The following is a 13,252-nucleotide window of genomic DNA, read 5'->3' on the forward strand; positions in this document are numbered from 1 at the left end:
GTAGTAGTTCAGATAGTAGTGGCCGGCCACTGGCCATACATTGGATTGACTATTCTTTGGTTTGTTTTCAATACTGAATGAGATTCACAAGAGCCATTTTTGTTGACATGCAAGAACCATACTTTGTCCTTTTTTTTGTTTATTGTCAATGTCAGAACATTTGCATAATTTTTACAAAGTGTCTGTTTCCTGCCTTTAACTCTTTTGAAGTAGAATACCCAGTACTGTAGATGATGGTAGTAGCTATGAGGAGAGTAGCCTATAGTAACAAACTTTTGGGCGGAATTAGAAGGTAATTGAGAGGGGCCCTCACGATTTTGTTTTTCATAGGCCCGCGGGTGGAGGATAAGAGAGTCATACGTACGTTTCAGAATCTAGTCGTCTGTAGTTTTCCATTCTCTGTGTGGTGATTCCTGTAGTCTGTAGATTTCTTCTTTTATATTTTTAGTCTTTTTCAAAGCATCTGAGCATGAGATACATTCACACGATCGTATAGTTTTTGTTTAACACGTGACCGTCGACAGGCCTGAACCCCAAATTGTGCCTGAACAGCGAGAGTAAGTATTCAGTTTTACGAAAGCCAATGTAATTTGTTGTTAGGACTTGAAACCATATTTTAGTGTGCAGTAAGTGTACTGGGCTAAATTACGTACACTGTACACTCAGGAGTGTTTTTGACGGTTGCATAGGTTACAGTTGTGTGCAAGAGTTTCTGAAGGTCCTCACTGTGAAGATGCCCTGTTGAGTATTTCCTCAGAAGAATTTTATTTTGCGTTATATTTCAACTTGAAACGACAAATCCGTGTCCTTGTTGCGTGTCCTTGTGGGCATGAGATGCCGTTTCACCAGGTGACTTGGTGATGTAGGATTTTACATGTATTATTTGGACTGCAAATTTGTGTTAATACCAACGAGAATTTAGCTAACTTTGTACCAATACCCTATACTGTAAGCTATTATCCATCAATGACATTATAACTATTGGCATAGAGAAACACTGTACAATGGCTGTCAGCCTTAAGAAACACTTATCACATTGAGTTTTTAGCCTTGGGGAAGCCAAACCTGTCTTAATGTCTGTCAGGGGAAACACTATACAACACGTTAGGAACCACACAATTGCCGCCGTTCAGCGGTAGCTCTCAGAAACACTAGTAGATTTAACACTTAGAAGTTCGACCACGACACGAGAAACACCACAGAATTGCCAATTGCCGTCACGACCGATGCCGGCAGTTTGCGCAGAGAGACGACGCAGGGGGAGGAGTTATATAGTTGACGTCTTCTTCCTCGTTACAGGATTATGGAAAAGCAAATTCCTCGCTCCATACTTAGGCTCCCCCCTGACCATACCCCCAAGGTCCCACCACCCGGGGATCGGCTCGCCCTTTCCCGGGCTGTACGCCCCGCCTTCGTCCTCCCCGTGGGGCAGACACTCCCCGCCCACCCCCACCACCTTGTCGGCTGCGCCTCCGCTGATGCGGGCCAACGAGTGCTCGAGGTGCGGCCGGCTGTACAAGACGCGGAAGGGCCTCAAGCACCACATCAAGAACGAATGTGGTGTGGAGCCGCGCTTCCAGTGCATCCATTGCGACTGGAAGTTCAAGCAGAAAGCGCACCTCCTGAGGCACGTGGCTCGAAAGCACATGGCGAGCTAGAGCCCAGAGAGTTCTCGCTCTCGCCCTCTGCGACCGCGCGCAAAGCCCCCTTACGTTTTAGCAATTAAGGTAATGTCCGATCCGTTTGTTTGGTGCTGGAACAAGAGGGTTCTACTGACACTGCCCGGGATCCCCCTCCCAAGAATGATGCATCCTTTCTCATTACACGCGAGCTCACGCAGACACACGAAGACACGCACACTCGCTACTCTGGGGAAGGAAGAAAGAGGAAGTGAAACCCAACATTCAGGTTTACACACATGCAGACGTAATGTAAAGTGACACCCTAACATGGTGATGGATCCACTTTTAAACGCACTAGGGATGGAACGTGAAAGGTGATGGAGGTAGGAACGGGTTGGAAGACTCTGAATAGGGCTTTCATTGCTTTTGTTGTCTTGACGTTTGCCACCAAAGACTACTACCATAAACAGTACACTTTTCAACGCAAAACATGCCGTTACACTTGAGGTGTTGGAGCTAATACAAAAATCACACTTAAACTCGCGAGGAGTGACCACCTTGCGTACACTACTCCAGAAACAGCTGAATGAGCAGCGTAGTAGCCATTGCATTTCCAGTCCTGCATGTGTATGTATACATTAGTGTCTCTACAAGTATCGGAGCGTACTTGTGTACGCACAAAAGCGCATCAGTAAATGTGAATACCTTTGTTCCTCCTCAGAGGTGCCTCATATTGTTCAGCGTGCCGCGTTTACTCAGCGTCGTACGAGGCCAGGACAAGGCTCGCTTTTGCTCTGGACTATGTACGTACACAACGTATGTATAAACATATCGGGTGCCCTACATACACACACACACACACACATCACAAGTATTTAGTTTTAAGACAGACTCATTCCTAATACACCGGAAGACACACTTGCACTTGCATGGCTATGATCCACGGAAGAGTTCCAACCAGAGGTGTTGGTTGGTCTCTTCCACACCAGGGGATTGGAGGAGGTCTCCCGACTACAATATTCTCTCTCTCTCTCTTTTTTTTTTAACCCCTTGTACGGGCCAGACTGGCTCTATGTGATACCAATGGTGCCTTCCGAAGACAGGGCAAAGAAGTGCGCGCAGAGCAAGTTGGTCGCTGTCACCGTGTCTAGAGATGTAAGTTGCTTGACTGTGCTCCTTAACAAAATGTGTAAATATCGAATGTGGTTGGTTATACTATAGTTTCACCCCTCACTTATTTTTTTGTAACTGTACAAGATTGATCACAATCAAAAGTGTAGACGATTAATGTGTGCGTTATGCATTTCATGTACCTGAACCTACTTTACAAAATCTTCTGCCGGATGCGTTTTCCGTGGTTGTGCTTGCAGACTCTATTTAATGATGATATTGGTTACGGAAACTTCCTGTGGAGAATTGTTGCCTCGCTAGGAGGACAGAAATTAGATCTGTAATCTGCGTGAGAGTTCAAGTTATCGTTTTTGTGTACGGACGAGTTAAAGTTCAATTTCACTCCTTGGAAGACCTTTTACGTAACTTGTACGCAACTTGTGCGTACATGGCATGTCTTGGATCTTGTAATGTGTACATCTGAGATCTTAACAAGCCTGCATTGTATGTCATGTAAAGATTTTTTTTCTGAGGTAACTACCAAGGTTATCATCCACCTTAGTGGATGATGTGGGTGTGTTTGTATATTGTACGGAACATGTTGTAAACCACAGAATGAAGTTGTGTACAGCAGGACGGTATTCGTATAAAATATAGAGAGAGGTTTCTGTTCGTAATTAATGGTCCGTATTTAATGTGACTTTAAGTTTTAATACTTTTTAAAACGAGGTCGTCATTCTAAATGCATTTCTAGTTCTGGTGCCCTGAAATTTGTAATACGTTTTGTTACGTGCGTAGTATAACGTCCAAGGATTTTTTTATGTGAAATCTGCTTCCCGTCAGTTAATTATTAGAAGTTACTCAATTTGTCTGACCTAAAGAAACAGAATTTTGTAGTTACATACGATTGTTGTTCCACAATTTTTATTTTACGTCCAATACCTGTCTGTACTCAGCTTGTTCGTGGTAAATTTGGTAGACTTGACCGTGTTCAAGAGTCTGTATACAGTGAATATAAACCAGCTGTGATTGTAAAACAGTTTTCTTAGTGTTTAGAGGAAAACATTGATGTATTTTGATAAACTTTTACAGCAGATGGAAGATAAAACTTGAGATTATGTACGAGTATACAGTTCTGTATCTGTAGTTCTGTTCAAAAATGTAACCACCTCTTTGTTTAAAAGACTGGTAATAACTCGGTTGGTTGAAGGGTCCCAGTGGTTTATTTTTTGTTTCTGGTGTAACGGAGAATCTGACGCGGAGAACAGAGACGAGATTTTGAACTCGGTACGATGCTGTCGGCCCCCAATTTGTATAAGTACTCTGCAGATTATGAACTCAATGATTGTAAGCTAGCATCAAAGACATTTACCCACTGAATCCAAACTTGGGGGTCGAACGAGCACGTAAAACCGATTGGAAGAGACTTCAGAGGACTTGCTGACTCGGCGACTAGGTCCTCTCTCCTCTGAAATTACCTCCCTGTTCAGGTCAATAAGAGTTACTTTTTAACGGTGTAACGTTCAGTAGGATAGATGACGTGTTGTTTACGTGGAGCTTTTTTTTTTTTTTACGTGTCTTGGTTTAAACATTCCCTTGATTAACCCTGTATAACTACCACGACAGCAACTTGCCATGACGGGCGGGGGCATTCCAAATGCCCTCCCCGCAGGCAAGATTTGGGTAGCCGTTGGCACAGGACGTGCTAATCACAGTACAAAGTGTACGCTCAGTGCAATATAGTAGTCGGTGGTAGTTCGCTGTTGTACAGAAATGACGGCAGGCGTCGCCCTGGGGCGGCCGGGTGGTCCGGGGTCACGAATATGTCAAAATGTCCTTAGTTCGGGAGGGAACTTGGTGATAGTTCGTTTGCTCGTCAGCGTGACGCCTCGACTTAATGGACTGGTGTACTTATCAGCCACTTAATTATTTTGTTAATGGACTGCTGTACTTATCAGCCACATAATTAAATTGTTTTTGCTAGGGTATCATTTTAGAGGTGATGCATTTTCACTTAAATCTCTTAAATTTGAAGTGTAAAGTAGAGTTAAGGTTGAGAACGAAGTGGAATTGCTGTTAGGTATACCACAGCTAGGGAACGAATATTCAAACGCAGGTTATGATATAGCGTCTCTGTGACGTAACAGACTTCATATAGCGTCTTTGTAACGTAATGGACTTTATTATTTATCTAGAAAATATTCAGTCGCAGGCTGAAACATCTGTCGAGTTGAGGTGTACTTTGACGATACCTTGCCACTGAATTCAAGTTTTGTTCCAAGCCTCCGTACGTTTTCCGCGACCTCCCATTTCTGAAACTTGCGTGCCTTCCCAGAGACCCCTCGCCACCGCCACGGCCGTCCCTCGGCCGCGCGGCCGTGCCTAACAAAAAATAAAAAGACTTATTTTAATCTGTGATCATCCCAAGTCATCAATCATAGATCAAATTGGTAGATCTTGAAGTCTAGAAGTCTATTGTAAATAGTCTTTGTGCTCAATAATAATTTTAGTCTAAGTTTTGTTTGTTGTCACTCAAGTGATCGTGTTCTTTTTTTTTTTTATGACCGTGCGACTTAGTCAGCGAGATGTTTTGTCATTGTTTCACGATGTACATAGTTCCATTGTCCCATTGAGTATCATCCACTAATTTATTTCTCTTCCTAGCTATTGAGATCTTTGTTTTACACCTGTAAGGATTCCGTCAGGTTTTTTGTCGTCATTCACTCTGTGTTAACTTTTCATTTCGACACTGATGTACGTGCAGCTGTTACGTTGTGAGGTGTTATCCCCGTTTTTGATGTGGTGGACTTTGGTACATTTTTGCGCGTGCCCCCAAATTACGTTTAGTATTTCCGAAACCCACGTAGCCCTCTGTAAGTTATATTCTTTACGCAGACCCAAAAACTGTATAATTGTAATTATTATTATTCTGAAGATGAACCCCTATTCGTATGAAAAAGGGCCACCATGGGGGGCACTGACTTTAAATTCAACAGGCTTCCAAAGAATATTATGGTGTCAATTTGAGGTCAGCTATTTGTTTCGAGGTCCCTTCTGTCTAAGCTTTGGTTAGATGACGAGGGTTTGCGCGTAATCTTTTGTTGTCCCGAAGCGATTAGATCCATGCCTTCACCTTCAGATTTCTGGAGAAAGTGTACATTTAAACGCACCCGAGTGCACCAGAGTCCGCTGCATTGATAACGGAACGGGACCCTGTCGTGGGCGTACAGCATTTTGTTATGTGTAGTGTTGGAGGTAAAATTACAAATTTTGGGGGTAGCTGAATGCCTGGGTAGTCCACAGCCCATAAATCTCAATTGTTATTGTGATAATTCTCTCGTGTTTGCAACATATACACGTTACGTACGTGTGACAGACTTAACGTACGAGGAGATTTTAGTTTCGAGGAAGATGGTGACGTTGGTGAGAAAGGAAGTTGGCTTAAAGCATTCCGCTAGTCAGGTTTAGTGTTTGGTTGCATAGATTGATTTTAGCAGTTTCTAAATTACCAGATTTGTGATAACCCCCTGTCTAGGGGTGTAGAAGAGCCCCTGTCTAGGGGGCGTAGAAGCATAGTATCTAGATACGTACGAGTATATCTTGCAACGCCGAGGAAGCTTGTATTGAATTGTGGAAAGTCTGTAGCTGACCAGAATTGTTCTGTAGAGTAGCGAAAGAGTTGGGTACAATCCAGTGTTATTTTTTCAGAGAATTCGTGAATGCCATTAATATTAAGCCAAACTTTTTCGGTAATGCAAGTTGTAGGGGCTGGAAAATGCCGTGTGAATGTAGGATCTATTTTTGCCTTGAAACTTTTTAGAATTCCCTCTCTCTCTCTCTCTCTCTCTCTCACACACACACACACACACTGTCTCGTACGTCCGATCTGGACGTCGAGGAGTGATTCTAACCCTCTGTTAAATTTGTGACATTATGACTGTAACAATTTCTGTATTTGTTAAATCCTTTTATGTTCATCTTAACGGGAACAGAGGTGCCATATGAATGTTTGTTATGTACGTAATCCTCTCACAGTTGTTGGTCATCGTAACAAGTAGTCTTAACTCACCGTGTCCTTGAATTTCCTCTTGCTGTAGCGTAATTACGTTACCGCACGAAACGTCTCCCTGTCACTCGCATGACACGTAAATTTGACGCCGTGCGTGGTTGTTAAGTCACAAAGAGTCCTGTTGTTATTATTGTAATCTGGGTGGAAGGTCGCAGTACCCTCTTCGAGACGTGAACGTACAATGAGCATCAATCATCATCATCATAGTTGTCACTTTCATCTCCCATCTCCCCTATTTTTTTTTTTTTTTTTTCAGTTCACTCACATCACAAATCCTGTTTTTGCACTAACTGCTGCTCTCTTGGAGGTAATTGTTGATAACTTGGTTTATTTTCATACAGATTTTTTTTTTGTTAATTAGTCATTTATTTGTTATTAAAGGATAATGATTGACTCCTGCATTTTTCTTCATCCTACAAACATCCTTTCGAAGTTCTCTCGATGGCTGCGTATCCTAAAATTACAGCTGCCTCTCGTGGCCACGTTGGTTTTACGGGTGTCAAAAAGCAAGACACGCCTTGGTAACTCAGACGATGTCTTTCCTGAACCAACCGAATGTAACTTTGGTTTACAATCTTTGACGTTGTGTTATGGCCATTGGCGACCGTTCATTTTTGCTTCGTAATCAAGAGAGAGCTACATTCTACGTACAGTCAACCCCCGGATTCACAGACTCACCGATCTGCGGATTTCTCTGTGGAACATACATACACATTATTCGCAGAAAATTCACCTATTCGTGGTATTTTTCCCTGAGAAATATTCACTAATTACTGTATTTTCATATTTTCTTGACTAAATGCACTTTTTGTGATGAAACTATTAAAATACTCGGGTATAAGCAATTTTTAGATGGTTCTTTTTGTGTCTGAACTATCAAAATAGGCAGCTCTAAGCATTTCCAGAGGGGTTTTAAGTATTCGCAGATTTTAGCTATTCACGGGGTCGACTTTGACTTCTCGCCCGATTGTCGATCAAATTCTACCCGCAGAAAATTGTCTTCCAGGACACCTAGTTTTGTTTAAGGCTGCGTGACCGAATTACCACGCTTTCTGAGGGCCTAGTCCGCATCACATTGCATTGCGTTCTCGGCCTCTCGAACTGATTCTTTCAATCGACTTGATGTCCGTTCCGCAAACGTACAAGCTCCTATTGTTTGAATCTTGTCCGAATCTTTGATTTATCCAGTTACTAAATCCTGAAGATCTACGGGAATCTGTTGAATCAAACTTAAAAAACCTCGGTTAAATTTCAAAGGTAAGTGTGGCTGGCTCACTCATTCTCTTGGCGATGAAACATATGGCCCTTCTCCCCCCCCATGCGAGGACCAGGGGGAACCAGGGAACGGTTTCTCGAGACTCTATAAGTAGACCTATGGCATATAGGCTTGTAGTCTATCCAGGGGCAAGTGTCTAGGTTCAAGTCACTTGTATAAGCCAGAGGATCACTTTTTCAGCAACTTTCTGAATAAAAGCTGCAGTATTGGGTCACGTAGCACTCTGATTTGCCTTAATTTGGGTATTGCATAGGCCTAGAGGGTTTAGGTTAATGTTAAGGGTATTGCATGCTAAATCTGACCTTTGGTTTTCATGCGTCCTGGCGTGCTTCCGTTCTTGAACGCTGAGCGTCAGACATGTCAATCTTTTGAAGATCACTGGAATTCACCAAGAATCTAAAAATATTTACATCAACTTCAACATTCCCTACATTGATTATAGCCATTTTTTAAAGGTTGAGAATATAAATACGGTCGTCCCCTGGGATTCGTGGGGGAGGTGTACCACTACTCCCTGGGGGAATAGCTCAAATCCGCAAACACCTGACATCCCTCTAGAAGCGCTTATAACTGCCTGTTTTGATAGTTCAGACACCAAAAAACCCTCTTAAAAATGCTTATACCTGAATATTTTAACAGTTTTATCACATAAAGTCCATTCAGTCGTGAAAATATGAAAATACAGTAATTTGTGAATATTTCTATGTGGAAAATATGTGAGTAGGCGAATTTTCCGCGAATAACGTGTACTGTATTTGTTCCACAGCGAAATCCATGAGTAGGTGACGCAGTGAGTCCAGAGCTGCGAATAGCTTGGTTTGCGAACGGGCAAAACGAAGGTCAGCCTGAGGCGACTTCGTGACTGGCATCCTTGCTGAGAGTTGCTAAACTCCCATCCATGTGCTCTTTCGCTTTGGTAAGTCGTGCGGTCAGAATTTCACATTTGATCGTAACGAACGAATCAATTTGAAAAACGTTTCCAAGATTGTAAAAACCAGGGAGGTGATTTTTAAATGAACACCTTCTAAAATTGCTAGGGATCGAGATTTTGAAAAACCGCCAGACCAGAGTCAAGGACATCCCTGTCTTGACGCGCAGTGCAAAACTGCCGGTCGCACCACCTGTTTCCCCAGGGCTTCTCGTAGCAAATGCTCGGGAGAACCTCGTACCGAAGTGATCCTTCTGGATAGAGAGCAACGGAACCGCACGTAGGATTATCACATCCTTGGGACTTTTCGCCGCTTGCAGCAACTTCTAGCAACATCCCGGTGTGACAGAGCATCCTGAGAGAGAGAAAGGGATCAGAGGTGGCTCTCTTTGTGGATATATGAACGAAGACATTAGAGGTATACTCCGTTACATCCCTCGATCCAGATTTCGGGGATGGCATCTAGTACCCGCAATTCCGCCGCGGACTGCGGTCTGGCACCCCCATCCTCCCCGGTAATTGCATGTTCGTTGGATGTACAGTTGCACAGGAAAGGCGTAGATTGTGAGACCTTGTAGATTTTTTTTTCCTTGTGGCTTCTAAGACACATCCTCGTTTCCCCCTTTGTAGACAGCGCTACAGAACCTGTTGTAGAGAGAACCACTTTTTGCATGCAGCGTCTCTGTACCGCTCTGTTCTCAGTGTGGAAGTTATGGAGTGGATTTTGAAATGAAGGGGTTATACTGTTTAGTTTTGTATTCAGAATAAAGGCTCTACATTCTCTCCACAAACTATAAAATTCAGTCTCGAAGTTCTCCTGAAGTTGCCAGCATCCGTGACGTGAGAGATTGCTCTATGATGTCTACCAGTGTCAGCTAAATTGGGCAACTGGTCAGCAACTAGTGAGGCAAAGCAGGATTGCATGAGGGTGGATGGTGTTTATAATATCTAAATCCTGTTTTTGCAAAGATTTCTACAAAATGAAAGTTCAAGAATGTCAAGACGAAACATTTTGACCTCCAGCGTGAATCAAGATGTGTTTACACTGAGTATGTGCCGTGAACACTTAGGAAGATGCCACATTGTAGGAGGAGTGTTAAAACTAGAAGACTCCCTGGTGCTTGTTGAAATGCAAAAACATGATTACTGACAGAAGGATTATGAAAAAGAAAGGCATGGAAACGCAGCGTAACGGAAACTAAATTAGAATGAAACGTCAAAGCTTTTAACCAAGTGGCCACCAGTCTGTGAGTCTTAGATCACTGAAGCTGTCTCTGACCATTGGAAGTAGGTCGTCACCTTCCCACATCATGCCCCCATTTTATCTGAGCAATGTTGTTACATCGACAATACTTTGTCACATTACGACAAACAAGTGAGGTGACACCTGTGGTCCATTCGTGTGGGGGTCTGTGATCCCTGGGTTGCATCTTACTTTCCTCGACCCCTGGCCTAAATTTTATATTCCATACCATTAGCTCGCCTGTTAAATGGTCCATTTTATAAAAATGGAAATGGGTACTAAGGTACCAACAGTTATTAACCAGGGGTATCCTACTGTGAGGCATCTTATTTCTCAGAAACAGTCATACCTAATGCCTCCAACTCCTTGTAACGGAAACGTCTAATTCATAGACTACCGCTGTGTTTTTTACGTCGAAATTGAGGTCTTAAAAAGTATCCCATCCCATCGGATGGAGACAGGGGCACATCTTGTTGAAAAGAAAGCACTCTAGGTCACAGCTAAGTCAGGTGGGCGAACCCCAAGCTGAAATTGAACCCTTGACCTCAGCGGTACCAAGTCAGTGCTCTGTCGCTAAGCCATGCCATTCCATGTTTCTCCTGTAGCCCCCCAGTTCGACGTCCTTCGAAACAGAACCTTTGGACAGCTGGCCTTGTCATAGTTTGATAACACCACAAGCAGAGGTGTTCATGTACGTAGACCCTAAAAGTTTATTGCATCAGTATTGGAAAGTAACGTTACACCATTTGTCGTAATGTGACAAAGCAGTTTTGGAGGTAATTCTCTATTAAGATAATCTTGCAATGTTTGCAGAGCCTGGTACAAGAATGTGTGTCAAGGAACTTTGTACAGACTGATCCTTGGCTTAGACAGATTTAGCAGCGACGCCATTTTGACAAATGGATGAAAAATTATTTGAGGTGCCCAGAATTGTGCACAAGTGGCAAGAGAATAGGATTAAGGATGAAACGGTTAAAATAAGTACCCAAGGAGACCACATATTATCGAAATGTGGTGGTCGATCGTATGGTTTTTAAAGCTGACTGTAAACAGTCTTTAAAATTCTACAGGCGATGACATCAACGCTTGTATTAAGCTTCTGGTTCCTGGTATGATGAAGGCCTTACCAAGATGGCTGTTCAATTATACATTACCATTGTTTATTTTGACTATATGATGAAACAATTAGAAAATAGATAAATAATTACTGTATGTATTTGTATATTTATGTTTTGTTTAGTTTGTGTATATATTATTATGTTCTGTATATAGATGTATATTTTTACAATCACTAATGTGGAATAATAACTGCTACCTGGTGTTTGTGGAAGAAAATGTAACTTGACAAGTAAGACTGATTTAGCAAACGACGAGGAAGTATGTTTGTAACCTGTGGTTGGGTTTTTGTATGTGTTGTGTTATTTTAACTTTTTTTTATTCCAGCTTTCCATTTTTTAAGCAAAATATGTCTGTCGCTGTTGCTTCCACTGAACTCTGTCGAGTGCTTTGCATGGCTACGGTGCGCTAAAGGATGCTTTAGGGAGCTTTGTGTAATCTGTGCTTATGTCTACGGAAAGCTCTTAGTACACATTTTGTTGCTATGTCTACTTTTTTGGCTTCAGAAACTACGGATAAAATGGGCTAACTGTTGCGTTTTTTCAGGGCTGACGGCAAATATCCACACTCGACATCCCTGAACCCTGGATCTTACCTCTGATTGGTCAATATATTGCAGTAGCAGAGAGGAAATACAATATGTTTATGCTTTTCGAATACTGTGCTACATTATCTTGTTGAAAATCTAATAATATCGTTTTAGCTTCAGTTCAGTAAGTCAGTTTGCTAAGTAACGAGAATAAAATTAAATGGTTCGTAAACATTAATTCAACACATCTCCATCCCACCAATTTTGATTCAATTCAAATCGCTTGAGGATATTTGCCATCAGCTTGGAAAAAACCAGGCTATGTGGATGTGCTTAAGTCAAAATTTGGTATGTAACGCTGGCTACGAGTCTTCATTTCTCAACAAACAAAAATTTGAACTTGTCTGCGAATGGCACAAAGTAATTTCAAACCTTGTGATTTGTCAGGACCACTTGTTATTAAACTCGTTATAATTCGGTCATTACAAACAACTGTGAATTCTGGTTGACGTTGTTTGCAAAATATTTTGTTGCATTTGTTCAAAGAAGCCCCAAATAACATTTTGATGCATTCATTCTAAAGAATACGTGTACCAGGGACAGTTCTCTACACAAAGCACGCAACCCCTATCAGAGTTAATGGGTCTAGCCTATAACACGATGTATGTCCGTTGGTTTCAGTTATAAATAAAGATGAGGTGTTATTAACCAGTTCTTTGAAATAGAACGTAATATTATCCAGCGCGATCTCTGTTCTTGACGCTTAGACCTTCCTGCACTTTCCCCTTTGCTAGCTAGCCGGCCAGCTTGTGGCTGGCCATTTTGATTGCTTATTTGTACGCTATTTACTTTTGACTTTGTTGCGTGAACTGAATCCTGTTAGATGACCTGACAATGTGACCAGCCAGAGAGTTAATGTCATTTTTATCCTGTCTTTCAATTAGTTACGTGTTCTGTGTGGTTAGCATGTCCGACGACCGGTTAAATTAACTGCGGGGCCGTTCGATTATTTGTTATACATACCCGTGCTTCGAGTGAACTGTGTGCTGATTGGTTACTGAAACTGTGTTGTCCGAGAGATCACGTTTTGTACCCGTACAGAAATTTAAGGGAAGATAATTTGCCTCGACGAAACGTTTTGACTCCTCGCATGAAAGTCGGTATTTTGGTTCGTCCTTCGGTGATGGTCTTCTCTCGAGCTTGAGCTTGGTAATCGGTGTCTTTAGGATAGAGTAGCACTCACTAACAGCCTTGGACGATGTAACCGCATGTGCTTGTGGCTTGATAGAACTGTAGCACGTTGGAACTGACACAAAACGTAGGCGAGCAACTTCTACTGTACACGCATTCTCTCGTAGT

General features: G+C 42.3%; 1 protein-coding gene across 8 annotated transcripts in view; it reads left to right on the forward strand.

The window, feature by feature from the left end:
- Positions 1 to 13,252, forward strand: part of LOC136838287 (longitudinals lacking protein, isoforms A/B/D/L-like) — a 39,858-nt gene that overhangs the window by 9,184 nt on the left and 17,422 nt on the right. Inside the window, exon 5 of one of the 8 annotated variants that reach the window (XM_067103166.1) lies at positions 1,300 to 7,194. The exons of the other annotated variants lie outside the window; for them this stretch is intronic. Within the exon in view, the coding sequence (XP_066959267.1) occupies positions 1,300 to 1,658 (359 nt within the window). The 3' untranslated portion in view covers positions 1,659 to 7,194. Of the gene's footprint in view, positions 1 to 1,299; positions 7,195 to 13,252 lie in introns of those variants that run through there. 8 annotated transcript variants of the gene reach the window in all.

This window comes from Macrobrachium rosenbergii, unplaced genomic scaffold, assembly GCF_040412425.1.
Source record: "Macrobrachium rosenbergii isolate ZJJX-2024 unplaced genomic scaffold, ASM4041242v1 60, whole genome shotgun sequence".
Classification (NCBI taxonomy): Eukaryota; Metazoa; Arthropoda; class Malacostraca; order Decapoda; family Palaemonidae; genus Macrobrachium; species Macrobrachium rosenbergii.